The sequence below is a fragment of the Sus scrofa genome, chromosome 6 (assembly GCF_054392235.1).
Source record: "Sus scrofa isolate SSC_HxYL_T2T_F1_AM1 chromosome 6, Sscrofa_HxYL_maternal_Yorkshire_Landrace_v2.0, whole genome shotgun sequence".
Classification (NCBI taxonomy): Eukaryota; Metazoa; Chordata; class Mammalia; order Artiodactyla; family Suidae; genus Sus; species Sus scrofa.
The window spans coordinates 39277424-39298254 of record NC_139388.1 but is presented as its reverse complement, the minus strand read 5'-3'; the positions used below and the strand labels follow the sequence as shown (position 1 = coordinate 39298254).

The 20831-nt window shown below is 46.5% G+C and overlaps 1 protein-coding gene across 5 annotated transcripts in view; it reads left to right on the top strand.

Moving 5' to 3' along the window:
• GPT2 (glutamic--pyruvic transaminase 2) overlaps nucleotides 1-4958 on the top strand; it is a 44252-nt gene extending 39294 nt beyond the window's left edge. For 4 of the 5 annotated variants that reach the window (XR_014805957.1, XR_014805958.1, XM_003126995.5 and 1 more), the window contains 2 exons: nucleotides 856-968; nucleotides 2485-4958. Coding sequence is in view for 2 of the 5 variants with exons in the window: in XM_003126995.5 (XP_003127043.1) it covers nucleotides 856-968; nucleotides 2485-2575 (204 nt within the window). In the remaining 3 variants the exon portion in view is untranslated. Of the gene's footprint in view, nucleotides 1-855; nucleotides 969-2484 lie in introns of those variants that run through there. The other variant, XR_014805959.1, reaches the window with a different exon arrangement.
• The last annotated feature ends 15873 nt before the right edge of the window (nucleotides 4959-20831 follow it).

Sequence of the window (20831 nt, the reverse complement as noted above, 5' to 3'; positions counted from 1 at the left end):
AGCCAAAAAAAAAAAAAAATGTTAATTCTGGTAAGACGTCTGTGGAGGGAGCCCAAGTTTCTGCATTTCACAGGTGATGTTACAGATCTGCTTTGAAGATCAAGGGCCAGAGCAGAATCTCTGAAAGTGTCCTCACACTCCCTAACCTCCTCAGTACTTTTTTTGTGGGTTTTTTGGTTTGTTTTATTTTGTCTTCTTAGGGTTGCACCCGTGGCATATGGAGTGTCCCAGGCTAGGGGTCCAATCAGAGCTGAAGCCGCCGGCCTACACCATAGCCACAGCAACACCGAATCCTTAACCCACTGAACAAAGCCAGGGATCGAACCTGCATCCTCATGGATACTAGTCAGGTTTGTTAGCAAATGAGCTAAACATTCAGAATCTGGCCCCCACCCCTCAGCCTATTGAATCAGGATCCCTGGTGTTAGAGCCTGAGAGTCTATTTAACAGGTGGCCTGGTTGTACAAACCTAAGTGTAAGAAGCACAATCAGCAGGGCCCCTGAGAGGCTTATTCCTTAAAGTCCCCCCTGGGCACAGACCCCAGGCCCCTGGCCTGGCGCATCAGAAGCCACAGCCAATGCTCAGAGCTACTGCTGGGAGTGGGACTGGGGTTGGCACCCGATGCACAAGTCCTACAGCCCCCAGCTGCCCTGAAGTGGCCTTTGGATTTCTCATCCCCTGCCTGGCTACCTGCAACACCCAGCATCCTGCCTTGGTTCTCGCAGGAAAGGAGGGCAGAAAGGGCGCCATGGGACAGAACCCATTCTTTCAAGTGTACTTGGCTTTGAGGTATCAATGGTGTTTGTCTGAGTACAAAACCAGGAGTGAATCCTAAGTTCTGCTTCTTTCCACAGGCCCATAAGATGGCCCCTGACATGTTCTACTGCATGAAGCTCCTGGAGGAGACGGGCATCTGTGTCGTGCCCGGCAGTGGCTTTGGGCAGAGGGAAGGCACCTACCACTTCAGGTACTGGAGGACTTCAGGTCCTCTGCCCCACAGGGCTGGGCCTGGGGTTTGTCTTGGGAAACCTGGGCTTCTTAACAGCAAGGCAGCCACAGAAACTGAGAAGTCTGGAGCCCCTCTCCTCCCCATCCCACCCCCATTCTGTCCTGCTGCAGAGCCAAGCTAAGACCCTGCACCAGGCACTGAGGGAGACTGAGGGTGCACGCCCAGGACACCTTCTTGACCGCTCTGTCTCCTCCTCCACTGCGTTCATCTGTCACATGCTATCTGAAATGTTCCCAGAGCTGTGTTTTCTTCCCCTGTCCTCCCCCGCCCCCCCCCTTTTTTTTTTGTCTTTTTAGGGCTGCACCTGCCGCATATGGAGGTTGCCAGGGTAGGGGTTGAATCAGAGCTGTAGCTGCCGACCTACACCACAGCCATAGCAACGCCAGATCCTTAACCCACTGAGCAGGGCCAGGAATCGAACCTGTGTGCTCATGAATACTAGTCTGGATTGTTACCACTGAGCCACAACAAGAACTCCTCCTGTCCCTTTTCAACTCCATGATGGCATCCTATAGCATCCAGGACTCCGTAGCTTGTCTGCTGTACCAAAAGCCTGCTGAGATGTTGCCTCCACAGTGTGATGGGATTGGCTGCACTTGCTGAGCTGCCTTTCACAGGCATGTGACTTTGCTAGGCAAGTGGGAGCAGCTCAGCTCAGGTGGGGCTTCCCACCGAGGCCGGCTCTATTCTGTACAGCACCCTCTTCAGGAGTGGTGCTCTCCCATGTTTCCTAGCAGATGCTAAAAAAAGAAACACCCCAGGCTTAGTTAGCACCTGGGGCCAAGTCTTGACTCAGTGAAGGTCATGGGTGGTCCCCCCCCCCCCCCCCGCCCGCCACCCCCATGGACAAACATGTGTCAATGGCCTTTCCACCCTAGTTAAGTTCATCTTGGCAATTCATGGCTCATTCAAGAAGCGGCTGCATCCCGAGGGCTGCCCTTAGGGCTAGGAAGCAAATTGACAGTTTTGGAGGGGGAGTCAGTTACCATGGCAATGTGAGGATTCCTGTGATTGGAGGTTCTCCCTGTGAGACTGATGGTGGAGATACAGAAGGCCTGAGTGGCAGGAGTGGATGCTCGCCCTGTAGCTGTAGGACATACCAAGATCATGCTCTAAAGAAAGTTCTCTGCACCTGTCTGGAGGTTGGGCAGGCCTTTTGCAATTATGGGTGGACGTGTCAGTGAGCCGAGATGCTGCCGCCAGCGTATTGCTTTTGGTCGTACATATTAGGTAAAAAAAAAAAAAAAAAAAAAAAATGGTGTGAGTAGCGGGAAAAAATGATTCAACAAGGGCCAGGTGGTGTCCAGGGCCTGGAACTATCGCAGTGGACAAGTGGACCCTCCCTCCCCAGGCAGCTGGCCCACACCGCCTGGTCTCCAGAGCTGCAGGTGAAGGAACCAACCTGCAGGCTCCCTCGCCGCCCCCTTTTCCAGAGTAATTTGTGTCCAGCTGATGCTGTGCTCTTTTCCCACAGAATGACCATTCTTCCTCCAGTGGAGAAGCTGAAGACAGTTCTCCAGAAAGTGAAGGACTTTCACATAAAGTTCCTGGAGAAGTACGCCTGAGGACTGCGCCCCTGAGGGAGACAGGGTCCTCGGCCTTCTTCCTGACATCCACCCAGCCCAGACCCAACTCGCCTCCCCCCGCGACTCTGCCTCAGGCCTTACAAAGGCCACTGGTCGCGCGTTCATTGTCATTTTGCCCCAGGAGACTTCTTTCTCTGTGCCTTGATGTTGAGAGCACCTCTCTTCTGAGCAAATGTGAATTGGGGATATCTCAGAAGCCCTGTGTTTGGATGCAGCCAAAGGAGAGGGGACTTGCTCAGCGTACGTGGCAGTGTTCTCTGAAATCTGTTGTTGTTGTTGCCTGTAGAAAATTGATTTGGGGTTTAAAACAACCAGGGTGTCTTGGGTGAGATGTTTCAGATCGGGAGAAACAAGGCGCCGGGAAATGTATAACTTAAACCATGGCGAGGACCAGAAATGCCACACTCACCGCTCTGATCTGTGAAATAAAACCCTTAGCGGTATGAAAGTCTAGTCCTTCCAACAGGAGAGCCTGGAGTCCCCGGAGGCTCAGAGAGGGCCCAGCCTCCTGAGCAGGAGGCAGGTAGCCTGTCTCAGACAAGAATGGTGAGGGCAGGGAGTTCCCTGGTGGTCTAGTGGTTAGGATTTGGCGCTTTCACCACTGCGACCTGGGTTCAGTGCCTAGTCTGGGAACTGAGATGGCTGTGGCAAAAAAAGGAATGATGACAGCAGTAGCACACGGGGCCAGACTGAATGCCAGGCTAGGTTGTGGCAGGCACAGAGGCTATGGCCAAGGTCAGAGGGTCCTGCAGGGGAGGAATGGATGAGAGCCAGGCTCTGAGTTAAACCAGTCCTCCACCTGGGAGCACACAACAGGTGGTGAGGACTCTGCACACATGAGAGCTTCTCATGAGCATGCTTAGGCTGGGACACCTGCCTAGAGGTCCCCCTGAACCCCAGGGATGCAAGGCTCAGCCCAGCAGTATCCCAGTCACGCCTGGTGGCATGTAGCTCCAATCCCACTGTTACCCAACAGCCAGTCTCACCCATGGGCGTGATTGAGCCTTCAGGTGACAGTAGGGACAAGGAAACACTGAAAATGTCCTGGCGAGGGAGCGGCATCCTTAAGGTCATGAAGACAGTCAAACTGTACCCCCAGCCCCTGGTGCTGGTTGTGTGGTTTCAAGCCGAATGTAGTCCATTTCCTAGCTCATAATTGGTCAAAGTGCCTGGTAGCATGGCTGCTGTGTCCACGTGATCCAATTCAAAGTTTATAAAAGCGTTTTAACTTAATGCAACGTGTCTAGCCTGCACATCTGCAGCTGGCTCTCCTCCTGGACTCTGCAGACTGTCCCATAGCATGTCCTCTTTCAGTGGCGGTGGGGGACATCCACTCAGTGCATAGCTTCCCTGGCATAGCAAACCTGGCAGCGGGGGGGCCTTGACTGACCCTCCCAGAAAGTGACCACTACAAGTGGCAGCAAGCTGAATGCCCTCGCCCGTGGGCAGTTAGGAAAGCGAGGGCCAGCTCAGGAGTCTGGGGACCCAGTACGTCCCAGAGAAATCTGAAAAAGCTGAAGGAGTTGAGCCTTGAAAGCAGCCTCCAGTGCTCTGGTTCCCACACCAGGTCGATGCAAGGGTTCTAATGGGAAATTTCAAACTCTCCCTACCTGCTAGCATTTACAGTCCCTGTGAAGAAAGTAGCCACACTCTCCAATAGCAAAGGGAATGTTGCAGAACTTTTTCTTCCTTAAAAAAATTGAGAAAATTGCATTTGTGCTTGTTGACAAGCCAGGTTAAAGTCCCAGAGTTTGTGAGATTTCAGGTGGAAGGGAGAAATAGTAGAAGCTAGTATATTTTTTATATTTTTGTAACAATTGCTTTTTTCATGGGGGAGGAGGGGTTAGTATTTGTAGTTTTAACAAGTCCAGTAGTTTTTTATAAATCTCTTCAGAGGATAAATAACCCTAAAATCTTTGCAACATTTACATGATTTTTTAAGAAGATGCCGTATACACTAGGTTTGCTTTTAAAATAAATGAATAAAAACTTAATGAGGTTATCTGGTTGAGGAGGTTAATTTCATTCAGGTAGGAACGCTAATCAGGGTAGGTGTGATTTTCTGCAGATTCTGGTGTCTTGTTTGGGCACCACCAGAGAAAGTTATTTGTCATGTGGGGTCGTGCTTTAAAGTTGCACCTGTGAAGTTTGCTGTGTTCACCTAAGTCTCACGTGGGGGATGCTGGGCTGTACTTTGATGGTCCATCACCCTGCACCTTGAGGCTGGACTTGGTGGTCCCAGTGTTTAAGGATTTGCAGGAAGAGCTGTTTTCCAGTCTAGATTCTCAAAGGCATCTCCTGACAAAGGTACTTCATGACAGCTCTGGTGGAAATATCTAAACAATAAAATATGTGTCCAAAATGGTGACTGTTTTCCTTTCTGTGTAGTTTAAATCTAAAAATCAAGTACAAAAAGACAAAAAAAAAAAAAAAAGTGGAGTTCCCGTCGTGGCGCAGTGGTTAACTAATCCGACGAGGAACCGTGAGGTTGCGGGTTCGATCTCTGGCCTTGCTTAGTGGGTTAAGTATCCGGCATTGCCATGAGCTGTGGTGTAGGTCGCAGACGTGGCTTGGATCCCTAGTTGCTGTGGCTCTGGGGTAGGCCGGCTCCGATTGGACCCCTAGCCCAGGACCCTCCATATGCCACGCATATGGCCCTGAAAAGACAAAAAAAAAAGTAACTTAAGCAGAAGATAATGTACTGCCTCGTGTAAGAGGGATATAGTGAGATCCTGGAGGGGTCCTGATTTTGGTCATGTTCACTGTTAAGTGCAAAGCCTGTGTGTCCAAGCTGTATACTGGGGAGTCCCCCCCAAAGAGCTCTGTCCACGAGCCCTTCCCTGAACCAGTCTCTGGCCCTTGGGAATTGAGTCCTCTGGCTGGCACTGTGCAAGAGCAGAGGTGGAGAAGGGGCTGGAATCGCCAGCCCTATGGGGGCCATTGGAGGGGGAGCTGCTCCACTGGGGTGCTGCACCCAGAAACCTCGTTTACCGCAGATGGCGGTCTGAGGAGGGGTGCTGTGTTCAAGGGAGGTTGAGAGTCATTACTGGTTGATAAACGAGGGAGCTGAAGATACTCTGTATCTTCCCTGACCGTGCACATGCCCCCAGGAACATGTACCTCTCGTCTGGGGGGCAAACTTGATGTAGTTTATTATATAAAGAGTATTAAATAGATAAGGATTGAGAAAGACGCATTATCCTAGATTATTTTTTGTATAGAGTTTGCTGTAGCCACACCAAGAAAAACTTCAAATGTTTGATCAGGACCCAGCATGAGCCACAGTCTTCTAGGGAATGGGGAGTCAGAGGCTACAAGATAAGGTCATTGTCCTCAAAGCCTACAGATGGCTCAGTGCTCAAATCCCACCACCCTGTGCTGGTCCTAAAAGAAGTATGTAGGTTTGGAGTTCTCATCGTGGCCTAGCAGGAACCCAAATAGGATCCATGAGGATGTGTGGTATTGTTTTTGTTGTTGTTTTGGTCTTTTGTCTTTTCAGGGCCACACCCATGGCATATGGAGGTTCCCAGGAATGCAGGGATCCAAGCCAGGTCTGTGACCTACACCACAGCTCACGGCAGCACTGCATCCTTAACCCAATGAGCAAGGCCAGGGATCAAACCCACAACCTTGTGGTTCCTAGTTGGATTCATTTCCGCTGCACCATGATGAGAACGCCATAAGGACGTGGGTTCGATCCCTGGCCTCGCTCAGTGGGTTAAGGATGCGGGTGTTGCTGCGAGCTGTGGTGTAGGTCACAGATTTGGCTCAGATCTCCTGTTGCTGTGGCTGTGGTGTAGGCAGTCAGCTGCAGCTCTGATTCAACCCCTAGCCTGGGAACTTCCATATGCCAAAAAGACAAAAAAAGGAGAAGTACATAGGTGAGGCACAGGAGGGAGGGGAGGGGCTGATGCTGTTCTCTACCTTGTTTGGGAGGGTGCCTCTACCCACCTCTACTCACCTGAGGGCTGCCAGATAGCTTGCTTTTGGCCGTTATCAAGCCAGGTGATCAAGTGAGAAAAAGGAAGATGAAACTTACTGCCAGGTATACACCCAGTTCTCTTCTTTAAGAAGCACAGTTCAGTTAAAACTTCCTATCAAGAAGTTCCCTCTGTGACTCAGCAGTTAACAAACCCAACTAGGATCCATGAGGATGCAGGTTCGATCCCTGGCCTGGATCAGTGAGTTAAGGATTGGCATTGCTGTGAGCTGTGGTGTAGGTCACAGAGGCAGTTCAGATCCCGAGTTGCTGTGGCTCTGGCGGAGGCTGGCGGCTGCAGCTCCGATTGAACCCTTAGCCTGGGAACATCCACATGCTGCAGGCGTGGCCCTAAAAAGACCCCCCCCCAAAAAAAAAACTTCCTATTGAGACTTTATTCTCCCAGTTAAAAAAAAAAAGATACCATGCACCTATAGTCAATTAATCTATGACCAAGGGGCAAGGGTATATAATGGAGCAAAGACAGTCTCTTCAATAAGTGATGCTGGGAAAACAGGACAATTTCTTATAAAACAATGAGATTAGAACATTTCCTCTCACCATACACAAAAATAAAATAAAAAGGGATAGATAGAGTTCCCATTGTGACTCTGCAGGTTAAGAAACCAACTGGTATCCGTGAGGATACAGGTTCGATCCCTGGCCTTGCTCAGTAGCTTAAGGATCCAGCATTGCCTCAAACTGTGGTGTAGGTCACAGATGAAGCTTGGATCCGGTGTTGCTGTGGCTGTGGTGTAGGCCAGCACTGCAGCTCTGATTTGACCCCTAGCCTGAGAACCTCCACATATCATAAGTGAGGCCATAAAAAGAAAAAGAAAAAAAAACAAAAAAACAAGGCATGTGTGGCTCCTCTCCTTTTTTGGTGGATGGAGTAAATTGAACCCGAAGAAATAAATCATTTAAATAAATTTTCAAACACACACAAAAACAGCACTAATCAAGACAATACGGAATTGCTTTAACGACAGACAAAAATAGAACAGAGTCCAGAAATAGAACCCCATACATTTGTCAATTTGGTATAAAAGAGAACATACACACACAAATATATGTATCTTTGACACATCCGTATTGACAAAATAAATTTTTTTTTTTTTGTCTTTTTGCTATTTCTTAGGCCACTCCCACGGCATATGGAGGTTCCCAGGCTAGGGGTCCCATCTGAGCTGTAGCCACCGGCCTACGCCAGAGCCACAGCAACGCGGGATCCAAGCCGCGTCTGCAACCTACACCACAGCTCACGGCAACGCCGGATCCTTAACCCACTGAGGGAGGCCAGGGATCGAACCCGCAACCTCATGATTCCCAGTCGGATTCGTTAACCACTGCACCACGACAGGAACTCCGACAAAATAAATTTTGACAAGCATACTAAAGGAGTCCACTGGGAAAGGAAAGTCTCTTCAACAAATAACTTAGCAACACCTGGATATCCCTCGGGGAACAAATAAACTTCAACTCCTACCTCATATATATGCAAAATTTGGGGTGAATTACAGACCTAAATGTAAGAGCTAAAACCAAAAACCCTCTAGAGCGAACATTGAGACAATCTTTGTGGCTTACGATGTAAATATTTCTTAGAACAAAAAAGTACCAATTATAAAAGAAGGGGTTCCCCTTGTTACACATCAGAAATGAATCCAGCGGGTATCCATGAGAATGTGGGTTTGATCCCTGGCCTCGATCAGTGAGTTAAGGATCCTGCATTGCTGTGGCAGTGGCATAAGCTGGCCCCTGTAGCTCCGATTTGACCCCTAGCCTGGGAACTTCCATATGCTACGGGTATGGCCCTAAAAACACACACACAAAAATTGAACCCCATCAAATTAAGAACTTGTGCTTTTTATTTTATGTTATTTAATTTATTTTATTTTTGTCATTTTAGGGCCGCAGCTTTGGCATATGGAGATTCCCGGGCCAGGGGTCAAATTGGAGCTGTAGCCACTGGCCTACGCCACAGCCACAGCAAAGCCAAACTCACTGAGTGAGGCCAGGGATCAAACCTGTGTCTTCAGGGATACTAGTCAAAGTCGTTTCCACTGAGCCACGACAGGAACTTCTGTCTTTTAAATTTATTTATTTTTGGCTGTACCAGTGGCATGTGGAAGTTCCCAGGTCAGGGATCAAACTGCACTACAGCAGTGAGAACATCATATCCTTAAGCTGCTGAGCCACAAGGGAACTCCTAGAACTTCTACCTTTTTTTTTTTTTTTTTTTTTCCGGTTTTTAGGGCCACACCCGCGGCATATGGAGGTTCCCAGGCGAGGGGTCGAATCAGAGCTGTAGCCACTGGCCTATGCCAAAGCCACAGCAACACCAGATGTGAACCGCATCTGCGACCTACACCACAGCTCACAGCAATGCCAGATCCTTAACCTACTGAGCAAGGCCAGGGATCAAACCTGAAACCTCATGGTTCCTAGTCAGATTCGTTAACCACTGAGCCACGACGGGAACTCCTAGAACTTCTACCTTTTAACAGGATGTGGTTAGGAACTTAAGACAGGCCACAGACTGGGAGAAAACATTTTCAGAACATAAATCTCATAAACGATTTACAATAAGAAACATGAAGAACATCAAACAATCAGTAACAATAAGACAAAAAAACCCAATTAAAAAACAGGGGAAAGACTTGAACAGACTTTTGACAAAAGACACACAAACGGCCAAGAAGCTCATCAGGGAATGCTCAGCATCATCAGTGACCAAATGTGAATGAAAAGCACTCAGAAGCCACTGGAATGACTAAACTGAAGAAGATGGACCTGACAAATGCTGAAGGCCCAAGGCAATCCAAGTCTCGGGGGTAGGAAGGAAAATGATACAAGCGCTTTGGAAAACTGGGGGCTTCTTACAAAGTCAAACATACATTCCCTTTGTGACTCAGCAGTTCCACCCTTAGCTGGGTGTTTGCCCACGAGAACGGAAAGCACAGAGGTCTTTCGGCGCAGGTCTCATCTGAGAAGGCTGTTCGGGACCCGCCTCTGTGCTCTGTGGCCTGGAAACTCTCATGAGGTGGAAAGCTGGGGCCATGCTAGGGCTCCCCTCATTTCTTTCTCATCTCTCAGGAACAACACTGTCTTGTGTTGCCTGCTGTCTGTTGTCTGAAAATTTTTGTTTCATGTGGTTTTTTTCCACTCAGTTTTTAGTTGTTTACGGTGGTTGGGCAAATCCAGTGCCAGTTACTCCATCATAGCCTGGAGCATATTTTCTTGTTCCATGTCTTCAGGAGGCTGTGGGTTACACTGTGGGTTATTTCATGGGTCAACACTTAGAGAAACTGTCCACTTAAGTTTTGCATATTTTACTGTGAGTAAATTATAGCTCAACAGACTTAATTAGGGGAGGGGAGAATCCATACTCCTTTGATCCAGAAATTTCCTACTGTGGCGAAGTGGGTTAAAAATCCACCTGCAACAAAATACAAAAAAAAAAAAAAAATCCACCTGCAGGAGTTCCCGTTGTGGCTCAGCAGTTAACGAACCCGACTAGTATCCATGAGGCTTCAGGTTCGATCCCTGGCCTGGCTCAGTGGGTTAAGGATCTGGCATTGCTGTGAGCTGTGGTGTGGGTCACAGATGCAGCTCAGATCTGGCGTGGCTGTGGCTATGGCATAGGCCAGCAGCTGCAGCTCCAATTCAACCCCTAGCCTGGGAACTTCCATATGCCTCAGGTGCGGCCTTCAAAAAAGACCAAAAAAGACAAACAAAAAAAATCCACCTCCAATGGCTAAGGTCACTGTGGAGATGGAGGTTCACTTCCCAGCCCGGTGCAGTGGGTTAAAGGATTTGGTGTGGCTGAAGCTGCAGCATAGGTTGCAGCTGCAGCTGCGATTCAGTCCTCGGCCCAGGAACTTCCATAAGCCAAGGGTGGGGCCAAAGAAGACAAACAAAAATTTCACCTCTAGGAATTTATCATAGAAGGTGTTCCCACTTGTGGAAGTTCTTGGCAGCTTTGTTAGTCACAGTGAAAGAGGGGAAATGGGAAACCTGCATGTCATTAATGAGAGATGGGTATATCCCTCCAAAGGAATACCATGCAACTGTTAATCCAGATTAGTACATCTGTACCTACTGACATGGAAAGTCACCCAAGATCCACTTTTTTTTTTTTTTTTTTTTTTTTTTTTGTCTTTTTGCCATTTCTAGCATATGGAGGCTCCCAGGCTAGGGGTCTAATCGGAGCTGTAGCCGCTGGTCTACACCAGAACCACAGCAACACGGGATCCAAGCTGCATCTGCAACTTACACCACAGCTCACGGCAACACTGGATCCTTAACCCACTGAATGAGGCCAGGGATCGAACCTGCAACCTCATGGTTCCTGGCTGGATTCGTTAACCACTGCACCACAACAGGAACTCCAAAATCCACTATTAAAGGGAAGTAGCAATTGCAATTGTCGCATGCAGTGCAGTGGTGGGTATCTCAGGCTCTTCTGATCAGACTCACCTGTCCTGGGAACACACTTACCTCCCCCTGGTCAGGGAGCTGCCTCCCCCTAATGCGAGTCTGCATCCCCTGGACTGGGAATGGACTTTCAGTAAATCCGTTCCCAGACTGTCTAACTTGAAACACAGAGGCTAATTCTCAAAAGGCTAATTTTTTTTTTTAAACATGAAACTTAATCTCCAAAGACTGGGGTCTTGCCTCACGGAGGAACGTGATCTTCAACGAGACAAAAAAATTGACATTTGGAGAGGATCGGAGATCAGAGTCCATGGCCCAAAGGCCTTCACGGGTTTTGCCCTGAATTTCTTCAGTTGCTTTCCAAGACCCAACCACATCTCTGCCTATGTTATCTGACTTATTGAACCCTATTAGCCAATATATTCTCCTTTTTGGCCAAGCTAGCTGGAGTTGAGTTCCTGTTGCTTGCAGATGAAGCATGTGTGAATATAATCTTGTGGATGGGGGGGAGTTATATATATCTGGTCTATAGATCCTCAAATCATTCAGCTTGATTTTTTTGTAGAGAGAACTGGAAGGAGGCAATGGTGTGACCACAAATATCCACAGCTGTTGCTGGGTTTATCAGATCAGTAAGCGAAGCTGGGAGAGTTTTTTTTAAAAAAGGTAGGAATGTGGATTTTTGAGCAGGGGGTGGGGGGCCTATTAAGTAACCTTGAGACAGCCCTGAACTTGATCGTATTTGATTACAGAAATAGTCTCTCTCACCACTTTCTCTGTCTGTCTTTCATTCTTTGTGTCTGTCTCTGCTGTGCCACAACAGGAGCTCCAGATATGTCCTTTTTAAAGATGCATGTTGAAAGATCCAGGGATAAAATTCAGTGACACCTGATATTTGCTTTAAAATACTTCAGGAGAGAGAGGGGTCAGTTAAAGAAATAGGTGTGAAATGTGGCGTTTCCGTCATGGCACAATGGAAACAAATCCGACTAGGAACCAGGAGGTTTTGGGTTCAATCCCTGGCCTTGCTCAGTGGGTTAAGGATCCGGAATTGCTGTGAGCTGTGGTGTAGGTTGCAGATGCTGCTCGGATCTGGCGTTGCTGTGGCTGTGGCGTGGGCCGGTGGCTGTAGCTCCGATTAGATCCCTAGCCTGTGAACCTCCATATGCCGCAGATGCGGCCCTAAAAAGACAAAAAACCAAACCAAACCAAACAAACAAACAAAAAATAGGTGTGAAATGTACTCAACAAAGTAGTACAAGTTTTAAGATTAAACACATTTCTTTATTAGAAAAACAGGTAAAGCAAGTGTGGCAAAATATTGATAACAATTAATGAACTTGGGCAATGGATATATAGAGGTTCATTTTATAATTCTACTTTTGTGTATGTTTACATAATAAAAACATTTTTAAACACATAAACTTCAAATGCAGAGAAAAAATCATTATTTTCAACTTCAGGTACAGCCTATCAGAACATTTATGCAGGCATATGGTTTTTTATAATTTTTGAACATTTTTTGTTTTTTAATGATTTTTATTTTTTTCCATTATAGCTGGTTTACAGTGTTCTATCAATTTTCTACTGTACAGCAAGATGACCCAGTTATACATACATGTATACATTCTTTTTTCTCACATTATCATGCTCCATCATAAGTGACTATACATAGTAACCAGTGCTATACAGCAGGATCTCATTGCCAATCCATTCCAAAGGCAATAGTTTGCATCTATTAACCCCAAATTCTCAATCCATCCCACTCCCCCACCCCCCCTTGGCAACCACAAGTCTGTTCTCCAAGTCCATGATTTTCTTTTCTGTGGAAAGGTTCATTTGTGCTGTATATTAGATTCCAGATATAAGTGATATCATATGGTATTTGTCTTTGTCTTTCTGACTTACTTTACTTAATATGAGAGTCTCTAGTTCTATCCGTGTTGCTGCAAATGGCATTATTTTGTTCTTTTTTTATGGCTGAGTAGTATTCTATTGTGTATATATACCACATCTTCCTCATCCATTCATCTGTTGATGGACATTTCGGTTGTTTCCATGTCTTGCCTATTGTGAATAGAGGTGCGATGAACATGTGAGTGCATGTGTCTTTTTAAGGAGCGTTTTGTCTAGATATATGCCCAAGATGGGATTGCTGGGTCATATGGTAGTTTTATGTACAGTTTTCTAAGATACCTCCATACTGTTTTCCATAGTAGTTGTACCAATTTACATTCCCACCAACAGTGCAGGGGGATTCCCTTTTTTCCACACCCTCTCCAGCATTTGTTATTTGTGGACTTATTAACGATGGCCATTCTGACCGGTGTGAGGTGGTACCTCATGGTAGTTTTGATTTTCATTTTTCTAATAATCAGTGATGGTGAGCATTTTTTCATGTGCTTGTTGGCCATCTGTGTATCTTTGGAGAAATGTCTATTCAAGTCTTTTGCCCTTTTTTCAATTGGGTCTTTGGCTTTTTTGCTGTTGTGTTGTATAAGCTGTTTGTATATTTTAGAGATTAAGCCCTTGTCAGTTACATCGTTAGAAACTATTTTCTCCCATTCTGTGTTTTCTTTTTTCTTTTCTTTTCTTTTTTTTTTTTTTAATGGTTTCCTTTGCTGTGCAAAAGCTTGTCAGTTTGATTAGTTTCCATTGGTTTATTTTTGCTTTTATTTCTGATGCTTTGGGAGACTGACCTAAGAAAACATTTGTAAGGCCAATATCAGAGAATGTTTGCCTATGTTCTCTTCCAGGAGTTTGATGGTGTCTTGTTTAAGTCTTTAAGCCATTTTGAGTTTATTTTTGTACATGGTGCGAGGGTGTGTTTCAGTTTCATTCATTTACAGGCAGCTGTCCAGTTCTCCCAGCACCACTTACTGAAAAGACTGTCTTTTCCCCACTTTATAGTCTTGCCCCTTTTGTCAAAAATTGACCATAGGCGTCTGGGTTTATTTCTGGGTTCTCTATTCTGTTCATTGGTCTGTATGTCTGTTTTGGTACCACATCTTGATGAGTGTGGCTTTGTGGTATTGCCTGAAGTCTGGGAGAGTTATGCCTCCTATGCAGGCATATGTTTTTAAAATAGCATCATATCGAATAAATTTTCTCTTATATAATTAACATAGTGCCATAAAATATTCTTTACAACATTGTTTTTTTAACAAGTACATACCATGCATCGAATGGATGTAACAAAATTTAATGGGGGATGTTCAGGTAATTTCCAGTTCCTTACAGTCATAATCTTTCAACGAACATTCTTGTATTGAGTCTTGCTGTACAGTCATAATTTCCCCAAGATAAAGGCCTAGAGAGGGAATTTCCAGATGAAAAAATGTTTAACCACCAGGGGGAGCTGGTGACCTATCCCATACCCAGAAGCTCTGTGGGGGGGGGATTGTTTCATTCTTTGTTGGGGGGGTGTCTTTTTTTTGGCTTTTGGGGGCCGCACCCCTGGTATAGGGAGGTTTCCAGTCTAGGGGGCCAATCAGAGCTGTAGCCACCAGCTTATGCCAGAGCCAGAGCAACACCAGATGGGAGCAGCATCTGTGACCTACACCCAGCTCACCGCAACGCAAGATCCTTAACCCACTGAGAGAGGCCAGGGATCGAACCCACAACCTCATGGTTCCTAGTCAGATTCATTTCCGCTCCGCCACAACAGGAACTCCTGTTTTGTTTTATTCTTTTTGGCCATACTCACGGCATTTAGAAGCTCCTGGGCCAGGGACTGAATCCGCGCAATATATGTGACCCCAGCTACTGCAGTGGCAATGCCCAATCCTTAACCTGATATACCACAAGGGAACTCTTTCATGTATATGTTTTTAAAGTAAAACCTTGTCCTTGAACTTAGCATCTGAGCCTGTTTCTAATGTCATATTTCCACTCTGTAAGATGCAGGTGCAAAACACTTGGGCACAGAGACCCTGAATAATGCCTGATGCCCAGGAACACTTAACAGAGCCCCTGGTCTTTGAAATCCTCTTACCAGGACAGACAGTGGATTAAATAGACATTCTAGACATGTGCCAATTTTGTGACTATGTCAATTTAAAGATTCTGTGCAATGGGAGGGTAGGCTTGGTGATGGGTGGGTGGGTAAACATGCACACCAGACTCTAGTCGGGAGAATTTGTTTCCTTGTGACTCACTGGACAGGTTTTAGCCTACAGGTGATTTTTTTCTGGTAGAGTCTCATTTTGTAGGCTGTCTTTTATGGGTTTTTTTTTGGGGGGGGTTGTTTGATTTGGGAGTTGTTGGGTTTTTTGTTTGTTTGTTGCTTTTTAGGGCTGAACTGGTGGCATATGTAGGTTCCCAGGCTAGGATCTAATCAGAGCTACAGCTGCCGGCCTGTGCCAGAGCCACGGCAATGCCAGATCCGAGCCTTGCCTGTGACCTACACTTCAGCCCATGGCAATGCCAGATCCTTAACCCACTGATCAAGGCTGGGAATCGAACCCACAACCTCATGGTTACTAGTCGGATTCGTTTCCACTGCGCCACAAGAGCTCCTCTTGTAGTTATTTTGACCCACTGTCTGCCTTTGAGAGTCAGATCAGAGTCCTCCACCAGTTTGCAGGGACAGCAACTGAGATATTCAGCAACTGACTGACCTTGGAAGTTGTCGACATCCTAATTCAGGTGCTGCCCCCCCACATCCCTGCCTCCATCCCTCCATCCCTCCATCCCTCCATCTCTGACAGACACACATCTCTTATTCAGAAATGGTCCTCTAGGGATGACCTCCTGACATTCCAGCTGGTCTCAGATGACAAAGGACAGAAGCACAAGAGCCAACAACAGAGTGGAGGCAACACACCAACTCCCAGCTACTCCCAGCCACCTCCCCCCGCAAATGTGGACAATTGACGTTCCTCAAACACATAAAATGCTCTATCACCTTCCAGTCCCAAGCCTTTCTATCTGAAAACACTAGCACTTCCACTGCCCAGTTGTGTCTTTTTTTTTTTTTTTTGTCATTTTTTTTGCTATTTCTTGGGGGCTCCCGCAGCATATGGAGGTTCCCAGGCTAGGGGTTGAATCAGAGCTGCAGCCACCGGCCTACGCCAGAGCCACAGCAACGCTGGATCCGAGCCGCGTCTGCGACCTATACCACAGCTCACGGCAATGCTGGATCCTTAACCCACTGAGCTCACGAGACCAGGGATGAAACCCACAACCTCATGGATCCTAGTCAGGTGCGTTAACCACTGAGCCACAAAGGGAACTCCTGAATTTTCTTAATATTGCTGAGATTTGGCTTCCTTACCCATAAACTGGGGCAATAATCATTTCTACTCAGTGCTGACCCTGGCACGTGTCAGTCATTCCATGCTGTTGTTTGGATGGTATGACATGGTCCACACCCTGAGATGGAGAGGGAGGCAGCAAAGGTCCATCCAGCCAAGCCTGTGCGTCCACAGCACCACTGCCTTCTCATCAAAATGTTCACGTCCTCTTCCTCTGTCCACATGTATACAAATGAGGCATACTCAGTCACCTGGGATTTTCTGGGAACTCCCAATTTCAAATACGTGATCCTGTTGACAGAAAACAGGTTGCAGTTTCTGGCCAGAAGAACACATTTCCTGTTCATCTATGATGGGGGTGGACAGAGCCATTGCTTTTAGGCCACTTCTGGAGACTGAGCAATTTGGGCTGGGAATGCCTGTGTCAGGTAGGACTCAGGGGGTTGCCAAGTGACAGAAAACCTAACTTTAATTGGCTCTAAGTCACAAGAACTGAGAGTGTGGAGTCTCTTAGAGCAGAAGTAAGCAAACTTTTCCTAGACAGGGGAACATAGTATTTTAGGCTTTACACACCACATGGTCTCCGCTGTAACTTCTCAGCTCTGCTACTGTAGCACAAAGCAGCATAGAAAATATGCAAAAGAATGAGCATGGAGTTCCCATCGTGGCTCAGTGGTTAACAAACCCAACTAGTATCCATGAGGACGCAGGTTGGATCCCTGGCCTCACTCAGTGGGTTAAGGTTCTGGCATTACCATGAGCAGTGGTGTAGATTGCAGCCTCGGCTTGGATCCCGAGTTGCTGTGGCTGTGGTGTAGGCAGATGGATTTGACCCCTAGCCTGGGAATCTCTATATGCCTCGGGGGCAACCTAAAAAGCCAAAAAAAAAAAAAAAAAAGAAGAAGAAGAAGAAGAAGAATGAGCATGGCTGTGTTCCAGTAAAACTTTGTTTCCAAAACAGGTGGTAGGCTGGATTTGACCCATGGGTTGCTGACCCCTGGCTTTAAAGAAAAACCAGAGGAGTTCCCGTTGTGGCGCAGTGGTTAACAAATCCGACTAGAAACCATGAGGTCGAAGGGTCGAACCCTGGCCTTGCTCAGCGGGTTAAGGATCCAGCGTTGCCATGAGCTGTGGTGTAGGTTGCAGACGCGGCTAGGATCCTGCATTGCTGTGGCTCTGGCGTAGGCCAGTGGCTACGGCTCCATTTCCACCCCTAGCCTGGGAACCTCCATATGCCACGGCAATGGCCCTGGAAAAAGGCAAAAAGACAAAAAAAGACAAAAAAAAAAAAAAAAAAACCAGAAAGAGGGAATTGAATGAAGGTAAACAAAACAGTAACAACGAAGGAGCCCATTATAAGCCACTAACACTCCCGACACAGTCTGTCTTCTTTGTCCTCGTCCCACTAACAAAGAGAAATAAGGTGACTAACCTGGGATCCACTGGATGGAACAAGAAGAGATTCTTTCTCTCTGTGGTTCTACTATAGCTGGAGTTCAGATCTTGAAAAAGTGTATAGTGTGTACTGGGGAGCTTGTGTGCTGAGGTTTTAATTCTTTATAAGCTGATCTCCTTTGTATCAATTCTTTTTTCTTGTTTTGTCCTTTTGGGGCACACGCGAAGTATATGGAAGTTCCCAGGGTAGGGGTCAAATCAGAGTTGCAGCTGCTGGCTTACGCCACAGCCACAGTAACACAGGATCTGAGCCGTGTCTGCGACTCACACCACAGCTCACGGCAATGCTGGATCCTTAACCCTCTGAGCAAGGCCAGGGATCAAACCCACGTCACCATGGAAACTGCACCATGATGGGAATTCCTTGTACCCATTCTTAGTAGACAGACTTCTGGACCCATGATTGCCTATGGGTCAAGACTCTTGGACCTTCAACAATACAATGATTTATGTTTATGAACTCTTCCCCTCTAGACATGCCTCACTGCTTCTTAGGACTGGTTGTTTTGTTTTGTTTTTTGCTTTTTTGTCTTTTTGCCATTTCTTGGGCCGCTCACGTGGCATATGGAGGTTCCCAGGCTAGGGGTCCAATCAGAGCTGTAGATGCCGGCCTACACCACAGACACAGCAATGCTGGATCCTTAACCCGCTGAGCAAGGCCAGGGATCGAACCCGCAACGTCATGGTTCCTAGTCGGATTCGTTAACCACTGCACCACGATGGGAACTCCCCGGACTGGTATATTTTTCTTAATTTCAATTTTGTTCATTGCAATCACAATATATCTTAGGTATAAATATGTACAGGTCAATGTTAGCAGAAAGCTAATCAACCATTATGTATTCATACTTTGTTTCAGAAAGCTAATCAACCATTATGTATTCATACTTTGTTTTGTTTTTTTGTTTTTGGTCTTTTGTCCTTTTTAGGGCTGCACCCACAGCATATGGAGTTTCCCGGGCTAGGGGTCAATCTATGTATTCATGCTTTGAAATGCCTTGATCAGATAAAAATGTATACCATTGGCAAAGGCATTCTAAAGATCATGTGTGGACCAAACATTAAATCATTTAAGGAATCTTGCATTTAATAAATGTAGTCAGTAATCCTCCGTGAGTAAATATGAGAAAGGGCAAGGGAGCTCTGTGGACAAAGCCTTTGAGGCCAAAGCCATTGTAAAAATAAGGAGTCAGAGGGTTTCTAAAGGAGTGGTGGCCAGTGGAGCACGGCTTCTTCATCCTGGTCTTGGAATTTCCTACCTCGGAAGCATCAGCTACGACAAGAACCTAACCAATTGAATCTCTTTTCATTGAAAGCAAAAAATGAAGTATTTAAAATATAAATTCGGAGTTCCCATCGTGGCGCAGTGGTTAACGAATCCGACTAGGAACCATGAGGTTGCGGGTTCGGTCCCTGCCCTTGCTCAGTGGGTTAACGATCCGGCGTTGCCGTGAGCTGTGGTGTAGGTCGCAGACGCGGCTAGGATCCTGCATTGCTGTGGCTCTGGCGTAGGCCGGTGGCTACAGCTCCGATTCGACCCCTAGCCTGCGAACCTCCATATGCTGCGGGAGAGGCCCTAGAAAAGACAAAAAAAAAAAAAAATTAAATATAATATAAATTCCTAGAGTGGGGCCACTAGAGTGGACACCTCCAGATACACAGGGTGTTTCCAACACTGCCTGTCTTTCCTAGGGTGATAATTCTGGGTATCTAGCTATGGACTGATGTCTAGGATCAAGCAAAAGAGAACCTAGAACCCAAGGAGTGTTAAATAAGACATTCTTGGATAAATGGGGTGAGAAAAAGAATGGGATGGGATGTCACCATGCTGTCCTGTCTTGCCTCTGCCATCCATACTGACAGGCTTGCTGGAGAGCCTAGCCATCAAGAGCACGGGGGTAAGGAATCAGCTGTGCCAATAGCTTTACTCTCCAGGTAAGCGCTGTAGAATCCACTTTTTTTATTTTTTTAATTTAATTTTTTTCTTTCTAGGACCGTACTTGTGGCCTATGGTTAGGCTAGGGTTCGAATCTGAGCAGCAGCTGCCAGCCTGTGCCACAGCCATAGGAATGTAGGATCTGAGTTTTGTCTTCGAACCACACCACAGCTCATGGCAACACCGGATCCTTAACCACCAAGCAGCGCCAGGAATCGAACCTACATCCTCATGGGTACTAGTCAGGTTCTTACCCACTGAGCCACAACAGGAACTCATAGAATTCCCTTTTTAGATGCTGAGCAAAGCCAGAACTTTTGAGACTTGAATCCAGCTGAAACCAGTAGTCCATACAAGAAGCCCAATTCTCAGTGGAAAAAAAAAATAGAAAAATTGGACTTAAAAAAAATTATAAACTGTGCTTCAAAGGCACTATCAAGAAAGTGAAGACAGGAGTTCCCATTGTGGCTCAGTGGAAACGAATCTGACTAGCATCCATGAGGACACAGGATCGATCCCTGGCCTGGCTCAGTGGGTTAAGGATATGGTGGGATCTGGCATTGTGGTGAGCTATGCTGTAGGTCACAGATGCAGCTCAGATCTGACATTGCTGTTGCTATGGCTGTGGCATAGGCCAGTGGCTACAGTTCCAATCTGACCTTAGCCTGGGAACCACATATGCAGAGGTGCGGCCCTAAACAATAAAATAAACTTAAAAAAAAAAAAAAGAAGAAAAAGAAAAGAAAGTGAAGACAACCCATGGAATAGGAAAAAAATATTTGCAAGTCAAATATCTGATAAGGGATAAATAAACATGTACATGCATACAATGGAAGATTTTTCAGCGATGACAAATGAACTTCTGGAGATCTCTGGTGACCGAACATTTAAGGATTCAGTGTTGTCACCCTGCTCTGGCTTTGGGTTTGATCCCTGGCATGGGAACTTCTGCGTGCCATGGTTGTGGCCAAAAAAGAAAAAAAAAGAAAAAAAAAAGGGGAAGTGAGCTTTCAAGCCACGAAAACATACAAATACATCTTAAGTGCATATTGCTAAGTGAAAGCCAGGCTGAAAAGGCTACATACCATATGACCCTAGTTATATGAATTTTTGGAGACGGGAAAATAGTAGGAAGTGGTTGTCATGGGGCCAGGAGGGAAGAGAGGAGTTGAA